The 15,093-nt window shown below is 55.4% G+C and overlaps 2 protein-coding genes across 2 annotated transcripts in view; both read left to right on the forward strand.

The window, feature by feature from the left end:
- The window catches only part of PTSG_08663 (TK protein kinase), a 16,979-nt gene extending 5,701 nt beyond the window's left edge, over positions 1-11,278 (forward strand). Inside the window, exons 15-43 of the mRNA XM_004990396.1 lie at positions 422-572; positions 757-910; positions 1,238-1,504; positions 1,756-1,843; positions 2,265-2,381; positions 2,593-2,800; positions 3,057-3,137; positions 3,316-3,513; positions 3,853-3,951; positions 4,183-4,327; positions 4,539-4,620; positions 4,871-4,942; positions 5,277-5,425; positions 5,668-5,823; positions 6,059-6,179; positions 6,398-6,471; positions 6,631-6,786; positions 7,050-7,180; positions 7,415-7,536; positions 7,778-7,866; positions 8,079-8,222; positions 8,489-8,788; positions 9,017-9,108; positions 9,356-9,432; positions 9,698-9,758; positions 10,011-10,145; positions 10,337-10,419; positions 10,715-10,781; positions 10,900-11,278. Of these exons, the coding sequence (XP_004990453.1) occupies positions 422-572; positions 757-910; positions 1,238-1,504; positions 1,756-1,843; positions 2,265-2,381; positions 2,593-2,800; positions 3,057-3,137; positions 3,316-3,513; positions 3,853-3,951; positions 4,183-4,327; positions 4,539-4,620; positions 4,871-4,942; positions 5,277-5,425; positions 5,668-5,823; positions 6,059-6,179; positions 6,398-6,471; positions 6,631-6,786; positions 7,050-7,180; positions 7,415-7,536; positions 7,778-7,866; positions 8,079-8,222; positions 8,489-8,788; positions 9,017-9,108; positions 9,356-9,432; positions 9,698-9,758; positions 10,011-10,145; positions 10,337-10,419; positions 10,715-10,781; positions 10,900-10,980 (3,700 nt within the window). The 3' untranslated portion in view covers positions 10,981-11,278. The remainder of the gene's footprint in view (positions 1-421; positions 573-756; positions 911-1,237; positions 1,505-1,755; positions 1,844-2,264; positions 2,382-2,592; positions 2,801-3,056; positions 3,138-3,315; positions 3,514-3,852; positions 3,952-4,182; positions 4,328-4,538; positions 4,621-4,870; positions 4,943-5,276; positions 5,426-5,667; positions 5,824-6,058; positions 6,180-6,397; positions 6,472-6,630; positions 6,787-7,049; positions 7,181-7,414; positions 7,537-7,777; positions 7,867-8,078; positions 8,223-8,488; positions 8,789-9,016; positions 9,109-9,355; positions 9,433-9,697; positions 9,759-10,010; positions 10,146-10,336; positions 10,420-10,714; positions 10,782-10,899) is intronic.
- A 123-nt stretch (positions 11,279-11,401) lies between these two features.
- On the forward strand, positions 11,402-15,087 carry PTSG_08664 (uncharacterized protein). The gene is made up of 8 exons (XM_004990397.1): positions 11,402-12,563; positions 12,783-12,846; positions 13,069-13,210; positions 13,486-13,645; positions 13,807-13,822; positions 14,006-14,054; positions 14,199-14,285; positions 14,551-15,087. The coding sequence occupies exons 1-8, from the start codon at positions 11,644-11,646 to the stop codon at positions 14,736-14,738; spliced, it is 1,626 nt and encodes a 541-aa protein (XP_004990454.1). The 5' UTR covers positions 11,402-11,643; the 3' UTR covers positions 14,739-15,087.
- Positions 15,088-15,093: the final 6 nt, after the last annotated feature.

A 15,093-nucleotide genomic window follows, 5' to 3' on the forward strand; every position in this document is an offset into this window, starting at 1 on the left:
CTCTCTCTCTCTCTGTGTCTCTCTCTCTCTCTCTCTCTCTCTATCTCTCTCTCTCTCTCTCTCTCTCTCTCTCTCTCTCTCTCTCTCTCTCTCTCTCTCTCTCTCTCTCTCTCTCCCTCCCTCTCTCTCTCTCTCTCTCTCTCTCTCTCTCTCTCTCTCTCTCTCTCTCTCTCTCTCTCTCTCTCTCTCTCTCTCTCTCTCTCTCTCTCTCTCTCTCTCTCTCTCTCTCTCTCTCTCTCTCTCTCTCTCTCTCTCTCTCTCTCTCTCTCTCTCTCTCTCTCTCTCTCTCTCTCTCTCTCTCTCTCTGCATGGACCTTGTTTCCTTATTTGCGGATGTGATGGCATTGCTGACCCAAGTCCTCGCACCACCACCACCACCCTGAATCTCACCACCACAATGACTTTGTGCCATCGGCTGCAGGTGCCCGGGCAACCTGCAGTGCATCTTCAACACGACCACGAGCAACACGCACATTCAGGAGCACACGTGCGGCTGCCCCGAGGGCCTCATCTTGTTGACGCAGGATGATGGCACGCCCGAGTGCGTCCTGCCTGAGATGACTGTGTGCAAGGTGAGGTGGACGATGCCTGTTGCACTATGGTTGGTGTGTACGTGGTATCGACAACATTGCGCCCTCGTGCTCCTGTCAACTGACATGCGTTGACCCTCCCTCACCGCACTCCCTCGCTTTCTCACGCGTCATACCCACTCAATCGCCTCTTTTCACACATCACCTCCACCACCATCACCACCAGACGCTGCGGTTCAACACTGCCGGCGCCAACTCCCGCGTTGATGGGGTGTATGTGTACGCGGGCATGGACACACTCGGGCAACCCACCTTCATCCACGACGCGGTCACCAACGACACCCTGCGCTACACCACGCAGGCCGGCGCTTGGATCATTGGTGAGCAGCACACGGACCACACTCTGCATGCATTGTGCAAACGTGCAGCTGTGTTTATGCATCTGTGTCTGTGCCTGTGTGTGTGTGTGTGTGTGCATGCGTGTTTATGTGTATGCTCTTTTGTTTTAGTTTAAGTTTTGTTTTGTGTGGGCGTTGGTGCTTGCATGAGGATGTTGCCTGCTTGTTTTGTTGTTATTGCGCGCAATCATGGCATTCACTTTCTATCCAACAACACCATTGCCCTGCTCCCCCCCCCCCCAACTTTCGCCAGCCCCCCCCCCCCCCCCCCCAAACCCCCCCAAACCCCAACTCCCTCCAATCCACCAGTGGACGATGAGGGCGAGGTGAATGCCGTGTGCGTCACCGACGCCCGCGATCAGCCGCGCGACTGCACGTGGCGCGTTCGCCGCACAGACACGGGCGCGTTTGCAACCGGCACCACCATCGCCATTGAGTGCGTGGAGTGCCGCCCTGATGCCGTGTGCCCAGCGGGAAAGATTTGTGTTTCGAACGGTGCTGCGGATGCAGATTACACGTGCGCGTGCCCGCTTGGCCTCGACCCTGTCCCGAACACGCAGACGTGTCTCTCGCGAGGTGAGAGATACTGTGTTGTGGTCCCCTTGTTGTTTCATGCTGTCCAGTGGTGTGGTGTGGTGTGTTGCGCCGTGTTGTGTCATGCTGTGCTGTGCTGTGTTGTGTTGACTTGTGTTGCATGTATAACGCTGTTAACCTTGTGAAACGTTTGTGCGATCTTGGCTGCCCCCTGCCATCTTGTCGCCCACGGCTCGTTCAACTCCGCCATCCATTTCCCCAACTCCTTCTTCCCATTCCCCCCATTGCTGCAGAGAACGTGTGCTCGGTGCTGGATCTCGAGATCCCTGGTCGCGTCGATGCAAACGGCGTCTACACTGCTGCTGGCATCCGCAACGGACGGTTCGTACATGGTGATGGTGTTTGCACTGATGCCGTGGTGCACTGATGCCGTGGTGCACTGATGCCGTGGTGCACTGATGCCGTGGTGCACTGATGCCGTGGTGCACTGATGCCGTGGTGCACTGGTGCCGTGGTGCACTGATGGGATGGGTGCACTGATGCCGTGGTGCACTGATGGGATGGTGCAATGTGGGCGCACTTGTTGAGCTGCTGCTGCTGCTCATTGTGTATGTGCAGCATTGATATGCACCGTCTTGGAATCACCTCGTCACATTCACCCCTTCCAACACCACCACCACCACCAACACCAACACCAACACCACCGACAACACCGACATCACCATCACCATTACCACCACCAACACCACCACCAACAACACCGACATCACTGCTGCCATCATCGACCACCGTTGCGGTGCAGGCTGGAGTACGCGTCCAAGAACACGGCGGCACCATTCACGATTGTCTTCAATGCGGAGTTTCAGCGCTGGCATCTCGTCCACGAAGCGTCAAACCTCATTGTCGCACGACTCGAGACGTCAGTGGCCGTGGTGGCGTGGTGTCTTATGGTCTTTTGCCTTGCATCGCCACTTGTGCATACCAAGTCCCTGACTTGCATTTGCTGCTTGCACAATTTGTTGACGTTGTTACCAACACACACACACACACACATACAATCCACACAATCCACACAATCACACACACACACGTACAATCCACACAATCCACACAATCCACACGGTGCGCAGGGAAGCAATTCTGCCGATTGACTCGATGGTGGGCAACACGACGACATGGGCTCCGTTTATCTTTGGTGCTGGCGGGTACACACCGCAGCCCGGCAGCAGCAGCACCTGCAGCCGCTGTGCAACAAATACATGCTCGACAGGCTTTATCTGCCGCTCCCCGCGTGGTGCTTCGCCCTCTTGCACATGCAACGCGCGTCAGATCGAGCAGGTGTGCTTGGTTGCTTGTGTGTGTGTGTGTGTGTGTGTGTGTGTGTGTGTGTGTGTGTGTGTGTGTGTGTATATACGTCGATGCGCGTGTATGCGGATGTATGTGCGTGGATGTGTGTGGACGTGTGTTTGATGCATTTTGCGTGCCATGTATGTTTTCGGTTTCTTGTCGATTGCTTGATTCGTGTTGTGCACTGTTGCCCACCCCAGCCCCACGTGTGCTGTTTGCTACCCATGTACCAACTCGTCTTCGTCAGGACCGTGCATGCGTTGATCGGACCGCCTGTCCGCGGCTGTGGCTCTATCTCGATGACACGCGCGTCGCCCCCTTCACTCTCGTGCGTTGCCAACTGTTTCACTGCACTTGTTGCATTCGCATGTACACGTGCACACACGCACGTTTCTCTCTTCATGCTTCCTCATCATCCCACCACCACCACCACAACAACAACAACAACAACTATCAACCATCCCTAACCCCCATCGTAACCCATCGCCCATCATCATCATCACCAGGATGGGTCGCTGTCCGAGCGGCCACGGTATCGGGGAGCCATCCCACGTGACAGCGACACGACATACTACCTTCGCTTCTCAAACCTGCGTGACATTTGGTTCATGTCCACGTTTCCCAACAGCGAATTCACGGCAGCCAACGCCTCCTCCTTCGCTACGCTCTCCTTCTTCCCAGAGGACTTTGCCCGCCCCACCGCGGTGTGTGCGTGTTGTGTTGCGTTGTATGTGTGTGTGCTTGTGTGTGCTTGTGGTTATGCGTGTGTGCGTGTGTGTTGTGTTGTATGTGTGTTGTATGTGTGTGCCTGTGTGTGCCTGTGTTGTGTTTTGCCATCACTGAAACAGTATTCTGCGGAGGGCAAGGACGAAAGCAGACCGTGGTGTCATCACAGCCCATTGTTGTGCATTTCCCAATTTTTGGTCTTGCTCACACGCTTTGTGCCGTTTCACCCCTCCTCCTCTCCTCCTCTCCTCCTCTCTTCCCCTCCCCCCCCCCCCAAAAAAAAAAAAAAAAAAAACTCCCTTGCGTGTCGTGCACAGGTGTTTGACTTTGGCCTGCAGACGGCTGTTGGCTTCTCTCCAAGCTCCATTGCCTTTGTCTGCGACGTGTGCCAGCCCGACACGTGCGGGCCAACAGAGGTATCGTGCGCACGCGAACGTGTGTTCTTTGCTCTGCGTATGCGGTCCCTCCACACCCTCTGCTCACCCCATTGACTTCCTGTCAGTGGACACGGAGCATGCGTGTGCTCCCTGTAACTCTCGGCGTTCATCACGACCATTCCTACCTTCTCATCACCTGCCCTTGGCTGGTAACACCTCCTTTCCCTCTCCCTCCTCCCTTTTTCCTTCTTGCTTCTGGCCATGCAACAGGCGTGTGAGACAGCGCTGAACGGAACGGCCGTGTGCGTGTGTGCGCCAGGCGATATTCGCTTTGACGTGGACGGGGAGTCCGTGTGCAACGTGCCCTCGCTCGCCAACGCCATCGACACCCTCATCGTCTCTCTTCGAGGAGACAGTGAGTACCACGCAGTGGCGATGGTTGATCGTGTGTGTGTGTGTGTGTGGGGGGGGGGGTGGGTGTGTGTGGGTGGGTGTATGTGGATGTGGATGTGGATGCGTGTGTGTGTGTATGTGACTACTTGTGCGAGTGTGCTTGCCTTTTCCCCTCGCCTACATCCACACCATCACACTCACATCCATTCCCTCCCATCCCTGTGTTTCCTTAGGCACCCTGTTTGATCTTGTTGCGAGCGAGCACATCAACGGCCGCTTCTTCTATCGCGAGCGCTCCCCGAACGCCATCCAGCGGTAGGGGATGGGTGCTGTTTCGCATTGTGTGGTGTTTTGTGTGGTGTGTGTGTGTGTGTGTGTGTGTGCGTGTGTGCGTGTGTGCGCGCGCGCGCGTGTGTGTGTGTGTGGTGTATGTGTGTATGTTCATTTCTGTGCTTGCGCGTAACACTGCCCCCCTCCCATTGATTGACAACATTCATCTGCTTCGTGGACGCCTGCTCACGCCCAACTCCTCTCCACTCGCCATTTTGCTCCAATCTTCTTCAAGCCGTGCCACGCGTCTCATCTTCTGGCTGCCGTCTGCAAATGGCGGCGCCGGTGCCTGGGCATTTGGAACACCGTACGTCACACACACACACACACACACACACACACACACACACACACACACACACACACACACACACACATGCACACGAGATGGTGGCGTGTTTCGTGTGCACACAGCTGTCGGGTTGGCCGCGCCGTATGTCGGCTTGTTTTCTTCATTCATTCATTGCTGCGTGCGTTTTGCTGACGACGTTCCAACGTGCCCATTTCTCACTCAACCTCGCACGCATGCACACACATGCACACACATACAACACACTCACACATGCACACACATACAACACACTCACACATGCACACACACACACATACAACACACTCACACACACACAATGGTGTGTTAGGGGCAACCCTGTTGCCGTGGCCACGACGCAAGGCCTCCCGCACACGCTGTCCTGGGACACGGACATCACCGTCAACGCCGCATGCGACGTGGTTGACGTGGTGGTGTCAGCCATCTCAGCAACAGCCGTCACCCTGCAGCCAACCACCGGTGAGTTGCAATCTTAATTTTTTTTTGGGGGGGGGGTGTGGAACGTGGAGAGTCCCAGTGCACTGTTGGCACGTGGTACAAGTGTCGTGAATTCACGCTTGGTACCACATACTTCTCACGAAACTATTCTCACATTCACATTTACACCCACACCCAACGAATGCCCACAATCACACACGTGCACACTCTCACACATACGCTCACGCTCACGCTCACGCATTCACACACCTACACACGTGCAGCGTTTGCTGAGACGACGACGGTGTATGTGTCGCCATCGCGCTTCCTGCTGCATGAGGACCTGATGATTGTGGAAGTGCCGCCATCAACGCCGTCTGTCACCGTCACCAACCTCTCGCCCGAGCAGCACTACTTTGCCGTCGCATTCACAAACCAATGTGCGATCGTGGTGGACCAAGGGGGAGAGTGACAGGAGAGGAAGTGTGGTGGACAGAAGCTGCGTGTGCAAACACGTGGTTGTGCACATGTGTTTACCACGTGCATGATGTGTCATCCAGACAAAATGTTGTGCGTGTCATCCCCTCCAATCCCAAACCCCCCGATCCCGCCTTTCTCGCACACTCCGTGCCACTCACGCCTCCATGCCATGTTGTGATGCTGCGATGTCACCAGCTGCGTGTGTGTTGAGTGGCGACGAGCCCTTGCTTGAGATCGACACGCTCGCGTCTGTGCCCACCGCTGCCCCTCAAATCACCACTGTCGATGTTCTTGCACCAGACATCCTTCGCATCAGGTGTGTTGTGGTGTGGGAGATGGTGCACGTGTGTGTGTGTGGGGGGGGGGGGAGGTATGTGGGTGCGAATTGTGGATGTGTGTGTACGCTAGCAACCTCAAAGCTGCAATCGTTGTGCTGCCATCTCATGAGCCGTGTTTACCGTCGACTCACGCATCCATCCATCCAACCATTCCTTCATATCCATTTCCCCCTTCCATGCATGTCCCACCGAACAGCTTCACGGTTCCTGCGAGCGCGAGTGATGGTGGCGCCATCGTTCACTTTATCGCCCAGCTCATGGACCAAGACGGTGAGACAGCCCCCTCAGCATGCTGGTGGTGGTGGTGGTGGTGGTGGTGGTGGTGGTGGTGGTGGTGGTGGTACACGTCGCACGCGCGTGGTGAACCGCAAACTACCAGTTTCCGTTCAATTTGCATTCCACTCACAGGATTCTTCTTTCCTGCGACAGGCGACATGTTTCAGATCACCGTGCCTGCAGGCACGAGAACGTTCCTGGTTGATGAACTTGAGCCGTTTACGCAATACCGCGTCCGCATTGCTGTCGTCAACGCAGCAGGGCAGGGCCCGTTCTCTCCGCCCACCACACGGCGCACCGATGAAGATGGTACGGGCAGATTGTGGAGAAGGAGAGCGCGCGCGCGTGTGTTTGTATGTGTGCTTGTGTGTTTGTCTGTGTGCGTGCGTGTGTGTGTATGTGTGCGTGTGTGTGTGTGTGTGCGTGTGTGTGTGTGTGTGTCTGTCTGTCTCTGTGCCTGCGCATGGCGCCGTGTAACTGAAAGGACCAAGCGTCCCCACTCATACATGTCTCCTTTTCCTTCTTCTCCCTCCCCTCCCTTCCCTTGCCCATCCATTAACCACCGCCGCCAGTCCCCTCGAGTGGGGGCACGATTGTGTCCCTGAGCCGCGACACAGATGGCCTCACAGCGGTTGTCCGACGCCCGAACGAAACCGATCACAACGGCATCATCACCCAGCTCAGGGTCGTCTGCTCACACCAGGTGCGGCGTGGTGGTGGTGCCGGCTGCATGGTGTACAGTCGATGTGGCGAGTTGCTGATGTGCGAGTGTGAGTGTCTTGCTGATGAAAGAGTAGAGCATGCACGTGTGGTTCGCTGCTGTTTGTCATTACTGCTATGAATTGAGCTCACACGATGGCGTGCGTTGCCTGTTCCCTGCCATCGTCAATACCACCACCACAATCACAACAACAACCCCTGCCATGGACGAGAGCAGGGCGTGCAGTACATGAGCAACCTCACGCTGACAGCAGCCGACATTGCAGATATGAGCCGCGACTTCACGATCGTGCTCGCTGTTCCGGACGACACCGCCGTCATGTGCGAGGCGCAGGCGAGGTGCGGGTGGCGACCACATGCCGTGACAGCGCACGGCATGACACGGCCCGGGGAGAAGGGGGAGGGAGGGGTTGTTAGTGGTCGACTTGAAATGGTGCTGTGGCGGGTGTGGCGATGCATTTTAACACCTGTTGTTTGGCCGCCTCAAACAAATACACACATGCAACACACACAAACACACACATACATACAACACACACAAACACACACATACATACAACACACACAAACACATGTTCAGCACGTCTGCTGGGTGGAGCGACGGTGGCCCGTCCGTGTCGTCGCCGGCGCAGCCGTCATCGAGCGGCAGCGGAACCAACGCGGGAGCAGGTGCTGGCCTGGACCATGCAAGCGGTGGTGGTGGTGGTGGCGGTGGTGGCGGTGGTGGTGGTGGTGGTGGTAGTGCTCTCAATGGTTGCGTGGATGATGCGCTGCCTTTGGCACGATTGCTGTTGCTTTTTGACAACACTTGCTTGCCCCGTTTCTCACCGTACAACACACACTCATTTCACACACGCTCATGCATCTAACACCACCACCAGTTGCTGCGGGTGTGCTGGTGCCGCTGCTGCTGCTGATTGCCATCGCTGCGTTTCTCGTCCTCCGGCGCCGCCCGTCGTTCACAAAACCGTACTCGGACCCGCCGACAGTGAACATGGTCTGCACCAACCGCGTCTTCGATATGGGTGCGTGGCAGCCGGACGGCGTGCAGTATTGAAGAAGGGGAGGTGGCGAAAGGTGAACGAGCGAGTGGATGGTTTGAGTGGAGGGATGGAAGGCTAGACAGGCGTGCATGTGCCAGCATTGTACTCGAAGCGTTTGCTTGCACACATCGTAGGGCGCACGCGCGCGCCCGTGTTCCTTCACACAGTCAACGCAGCAACCCTCACGCTCCTCATCTTCACCATGTACCAACCTCACTCCCGTCTGCGCACACGCAACGCAACGCCAGAGCGCTTCAAGGAGATTTTGATTGACCCGAACGAGCTGGTACTGCAGGAGAAGTTGGGCGAGGGCCAGTTTGGAACCGTGCATGCAGGCACGCTCTCCCGCGTTCCAAACCAGCCTGTCCTCGACAAACCCATCCCCGTTGCCGTGAAGTACTTGAAGACGACCGCTGATGTTGAGGACCGCCGCGTGTTCCTGGACGAGGCGTGGCGCATGCGGCATCTCGTGCACGACCACGTTGTGCGCTTGCTCGGCGTCTGTCTTGCCAATGAGCCATCGTTCATCCTCATCGAATTCATGGACGGTGCGTGGTGTGTGTGTGTGTGCTTGTGAGTACATGTGTGTGTACGTGCCTGCTTGTGAGTACATGTGTGCTTGTGAGTACATGTGTGTGTACGTGTGTGCTTGAGTACATGTGTACTTGAGGACATGTGTGTGCATGTGACCTTGCGTGCGAGTAACGCAACCCCACACCGTTTTCCCCATCCCCTCTCTGTCTCGTCACCTCATTCCATTTCTGTGTTGCGTGCAGGCGGTGACTTGGAGAATTTCCTGCGGATGGCGCGTCCGGACCGCGGTGGTGATGGTCTCCCGCCATCCTTGCAGGCAAACTTCATGCACCAGGTGATGCCGCTGCCGCAGCCACCAGCAGCCCCGTCACAGACAGTGCTATTCGCGAGTGATGTGTGTGTGTGTGTGTGTGCGTGTGTGTGTGTGTGCGTGTGTGTGCGTGTGTGTGTGTGTGTATGTGTGTGTGTGTGTTTCTTCCTTTGTCCGTCGCTCTCTTTCTCTGTGGAGTGATCACTCACGTACGGTGTGTTCCCGCACGTTGTTGTTTCGCCCCTCCCTTGTTGTTGTGTTTTCGGTCCAGGTCTGCTCTGGCCTCGCCTATCTCGGAAGCGTCGACTTTGTGCATCGTGATCTTGCGTCGCGCAACATCCTCATGACGTAAGACGCACGATTCACATCTTGTGCCATGTGCCGTGGATGGGTTGATGGTTGCTGCTGTGTCTGCTCCTTCAGCCTCCCCCCCCCCCCAACACACATCTCGGTCATGTCACTTGTTCTCATCCCGTATGCCCACACACACACACACACACACACACACACACACACACGCGCGCGCGCGCGCGTACACACACACACACACACACGCGCGCGCGCGTACACACACACACACACACACACACGTGCACTGGTGTCTTTTGACCAGGCGCGAGTATGTGCTGAAGATTGGCGATTTCGGGATGGCGCGAAACGTGCAGGGCAGCGCGGTGAGTGGCGGTGCATGCACACATGCATGCATACAATTCTATTCCACGTCTGGCAATGCCTTGTTCCATCTTGCCGAAGCGGGCACAAGTACCCCTTGTCCTGCCTCTGTTCGATTCACACACATACCCACACGCATGCGAGCACACTTTGACTTCTTCACTCTCTCATCGAAGCACACACTCACATATGCACACTGCTACCGCCGCCACCACCACCACTTTTACCGCTGCTCCGACGACGACAACCGCCAGTATTACACGAGCAGCAAGCGGAAGGAGATGCCGCTGCGGTGGATGGCGCCCGAGGCCGTACGCGAGAACAAATACACGCACTTGAGCGACGTGTACTCTTTTGGTGTCGTCATCTACGAAATCGCCACGTTCGGGGTATGTTTGCTTGGTTGTGTGTGTGTGTGTGTGTGTGTGTGTGTGTGTGTGCGTGTGTGTGTGTGTGTGTGTGTGTGTGTGTGTGTGTGTGTGTGTGTGTGTGTGTGTGTGTGTGTGTGTGCTCTCGTATCATTCATGAACTTGTGAGCTCACATCACGACGTCGCTGTCACCACCACCGATGTGCGCCAGGACTTCCCGTGGGCTGGCGTCCAAGATGATGATGTTGCGCGCCGACTGATCCGAGGCGAACACATGCCCCTCGATGCCGTGCCGTACGTTTTGCGTTTTGTTTGCTTTGTGTGTCTTGTGTGTGTGTGTGTGTCTTGTGTGTGTGTGTGTGTGTGTGTGTGTGTGTGTGTGTGTGTGTGTGTGTGTGTGTGTGTGTGTGTGTGTCTTTCTGTATGTGTACCTTGCCTGCTGATCCTTTTGCTCGCTTGCTTGCCTTTGTGTGAGTGTGACTTGCGCCGCTGTTTGTCTTGTTGTTTCCATTTGCCTGTCCTCCTCCTCCTCTTCTTCTTCTTCATCTCACCACCGGTGTGTTTCTTCTTCGCTGTGTTTCTTTGACAGTGGGACTTTCCACCACGTGATTCTTCAGTGCTGGCAGCCCGTACAGCAGCGGCCACGCGCAAGCGAGGTGCGTGTGTGTTTGTACATGTGTGTGTGTACATGTGGCTGTGCTGTTCATCATTCAACACGCATGTGTTTCTTCACCTCATTGATGCCCATTCGCCCACTGCCTTTATTTCGTCCAGGTGCTCCCGCTCATCACGGCGATGCAGACGCCGCAATCCAGCGGTTACGTCGTGCTGCCCGCACAAGACGCAAACTGTTAACGCCAACATCGCTTGTCGTCTTGCCCGCGCAAGTAGATGTGGTGGATGAGTGAACATAGACGTTGCATGTCCCTGCTTGATGTGTGCTTTTTCTTGCTTGCTTGGATTGCTTGCTGTGGTTTCTTGATAGTGCATGCTTCTTCTCTTCTTTCATCATATGCCTGCCCCCCCCCGTGTTCTTTTTGCCCTTTTGTTCTTCATTTCGCTTGAGTGGGGTGGTTTCATCTTTGAGTACGTTGACCGTCCCTTCCGTAAGTACATGACCTGATTCCCGCCCATTGATTTGCCAACCACAAGCAAGACATGTGAGATGTGTGACGACTGTTGAGCCAGTGTTGAGCCACAGCCGTCACAACCACAACCACAACACACCTTGCTCGTTGCCATTGTAGAAAGTTGGTGGATAATTTACATCAGTCATCGACCGCTGATGGCAAACCCGGCAAGCACCACCACCACATTGATTGAACGTTGTGGATTGGTGTGACATTGACCACAACCACTAGCAGCAGCAGTAGCAGCAGTAGCAGTCGCAAGGACGAAGGCTTTTTTTATCTCTGCCTTCCCCCCCCCCTCTTCTTCTGTGGAAGTGCATCTCTGTGTTTCTTCATTGCCCTTCTTTCTTGCCGTCCTTCTTTGTTTCTGTTCATTGTTGTTGCCATCATGGGCATGAAGCGCATGGTGGCGGTGCTGGTGGCGGCCGTGACGGCCGTGGCCATGGTGGGCGTGCTGGTGGCGACGCACTGGTCGCACGCCGTGCCGCCGTCGGTGGCTGCGCAGGGCGGCTACGCCGTGCACAACGGCCAGGTGCTGCCAGGTGTGCGGGGGAAGCGCGTGCAGGTGGTGGACGCCCAGGGCGTCGTGGACGTGATGAACCAGCTCGTTGGAGAGATGAACCAGCGCATCGAGGTGCTTCAGAGCGAGATCGACACCCTGGCCCAGCGGCAGGAAGTGCTCATCCAGGCCAACGCCGATGTGTCCGAGGTCAGTGCAGCCCCTGGTGGTCACGCTGGAAATCAGCAGCAACAGCAACAACAACCGCATGCACAACACATGGAACCACATCACCAACAACAGCAGCACGAGCAGCAACGGCGAGATGCTGGTCAACAACAAGCGCCACAAGCGCCGCCACAGCAACATCAGAAGTCGCTCAACATGGATGTGAGCGCGCTGCGGCAGCGTGCGGCAGCAATGAACCGTGCGCAGACGATCCAGAACCCAGCGATATGCAAGCAGCACTTGCTGAACAACAACGACGATCTCGTTGTGTTTGTTGTCATGGCCCACAACCGTCTCAACTACTTTGAGGCCCTGCTGCAGTCCATGCGGGCTGTGCGCTACATCGAGGACGCCGTGCTTGTGGTGAGCCAGGACATGTTCAGCTCGGAGCAGGACGCACTGCTGGACAGCATCGACTTTATGTGCGTGATCCGCGTCTTCTACCCGGGCTCCTTACAGCTGAACCCGGACCAGTTTCCCGGCACAGATCCAAACGACTGCCCACGTGACATTTCCAAGGAGGAGGCGCTGCGGATTGGCTGCAACAACGCCCGCAACCCAGACCAGTATCACCACTACAGGTGTGGGATTTGTGCTGCTGTGTTGTGTTGTGTTGCGTGCGTGTGTGTAAACGAGTGGATGCAAGAGTGTAGTCTCGCTGCTTGCCCTGCACGCATGCACCCGCTGATTTCATCAATGCAATTGCGGCCGCTTGCCTCTCCTGAATTGTGTGTGTGTGTGTGTGTGTGTGTGTGTGTGTGTGTGTGTGTGTGTGTGTGTGTGTGTGTGTGTGTGTGCAGGGAGGCGCAGTTTACGGTGATCAAGCACCACTGGTGGTGGAAGCTCAACTTTGTCTTCGACCACGTACGTGCGATCACGCAATGCTGTGATAATGTAGCAGTGGTGATGTGGCGGTTTGGTGATGATGGTGAACGGCGTGTCGACGCTGACCGAACAGTTGAAGTGCTCTCCTGCGTCCTACGTGCTCCTTTTTCACGGCATTGTTTACACACACACACACGCGCACACTCACTCACACACACACGCACACTCACTCACTCACTCACTCACTAACACCTCCAACAGATGCCTGTGCTGAAGAATCACAACGGATTGAAAGTCCTTCTTGAAGAGGACCACTATCTTGCACCAGACACAATTCACATGCTGTTGAAGACGTGGCGCGTTGCTCAAGAACAGAAGCACACCTCAGACATCATCGTCCTAGGTATTCGGGGAGAGAGTTGTGCGTGCGTGTGTGTGTGTGTGTGTGTGTGTGTGTGTGTGTGTGTGTGTGTGTGTGTGTGTGTGTGTGTGTGTGTGTGTGTGATCGCACATGTATGTACATGTGTATCAATCAAGTTCTCTCTCAATCTCAATATCTTGTCCCTGTGTCTCTTCGACATCGTGCTGTGCCTACTTTGTGCTTTTCTCTTCCTTCTGTTCCCTCTTCTCTACCTTGCCCTCCCCACCCCGCCTGTTTTCCTCTTATCATGTCCACAGGCGACTATGACGCTGGTCACGGTGCGTTTGCCGGTAACGTCGTGCACCGCCAGCCGTGGGTGTCCACGAAACACAACATGGGCATGGCACTCTCACGCCAGCTCTTTGACAAGATCAAGCAATGTGCACGCATGTTCTGCGAGTTTGACGACTACAACTGGTGTGTGTGTGTGTGTGTGTGTGTGTGTGTGTGTGTGTGTGTGTGTGTGTGTGTAGAGATTGCATCCGCTTTGCTTGATGTCCGCGCCTCGCTACACTCTTCGTTGTCACTCATCTTCTCCTTCAACTTCATGCCTGCTGTCGACTTCACTCACGTCGCAGGGATTGGTCACTCTTCGTAAGTGGGCGTCGGCTCTGAATCTCCAAGACATTTAACCGCATTTTTCTTTTCAGTGCATTCGCTCTCACGAAATTACACGTGGCTTGCACGCATGTACTTGCTAATTGCGAGCACACACACACACACACACACACACACACACACACACACACACACACACACATACACACACACACACAGGCGGTGTCTGCTCGCGGCTGCATCGATCAGATGGCCATCCATGCGCTTGGTGAGGACATACATGTGCCCCGTGTACACACACACGCACGCGCACACATACATAAACACACGCACACTTGCCTCTCGTGCTGTCTTTAATCGTGTGCACACACTCCTTTGCTTATTTGCGCAACACACACACGTGGCTGTGCAGTGATGGCTGGTCAGCGGATTCAGCACCTGGGCGTGTGCGGCGTCCACAGTGCCGGCAAGGACTGCTCTGGCACAGATGCCATTGAACGTCAGTGATGCTGATGATGATGATGATGACGATGATGATGATGATGATGATGACAATGTCGCTGTTGGTTGCAGTGGTGTCAGTGATCGCATGAGTGCAGTGCCATGCCAACAGTTGCAGGAGTCCACCCCACACCCAAACGTGCTTGTATTGTAGTTCAGCCTCGCCCCTCCACTTCTTGTCACCACTCACGCGCACATGCACTTCTTCTCTGACTCCCCTTACTTCACAATCCCGCCCTTTCATGTCCTCCCTTTACTCTCAGGTGCAAAGCGGTTCAACGCGGCAAATGCTGCGCAAATGTTCCCACAATCATTGCAGGTCGTGACAAAGACAGGACAGGCGCCGTTTGTGCGTGCAGGTTATGGGGGCTGGGGTGACCCGAGAGATGTGAACCTGTGCTTGTCGTTTGCGGGCATTGATACGGGTGACAGCAACACCAACCTCTTCTAGACAGGAAACTGCCCGCCACAGACAGGCACCAACTATGTGACATGACCCCATCGTAACCACAATACGAACATGGGATCATGCATGCGTGTGTGCGTGTGCTGTGCGTGTTTGTGTGTGCTATGTGTGGTTGTGTTTACGTGTGCTGTGTGTTTGTGTGTGCTGTGCGCGCACGTGTGTGGGTCGCAAGCTGTGTTCTGTTGGGGCGTGTGTGTTTCTGACCTGTGATACCTGTCATGAGCGTGTTTGTTCCAGTACTGTTGTCAGTTCCTTCGAGCTTTGTTTGTTTGTTTATATGCAACCTCTTGGGTTCACGAAAAGAAGACCGTAGCATACAACCGAGCAAGATCAACAGAGT

This window comes from Salpingoeca rosetta, assembly GCF_000188695.1.
Source record: "Salpingoeca rosetta unplaced genomic scaffold supercont1.24, whole genome shotgun sequence".
In the NCBI taxonomy this organism is placed as follows: Eukaryota; class Choanoflagellata; order Craspedida; family Salpingoecidae; genus Salpingoeca; species Salpingoeca rosetta.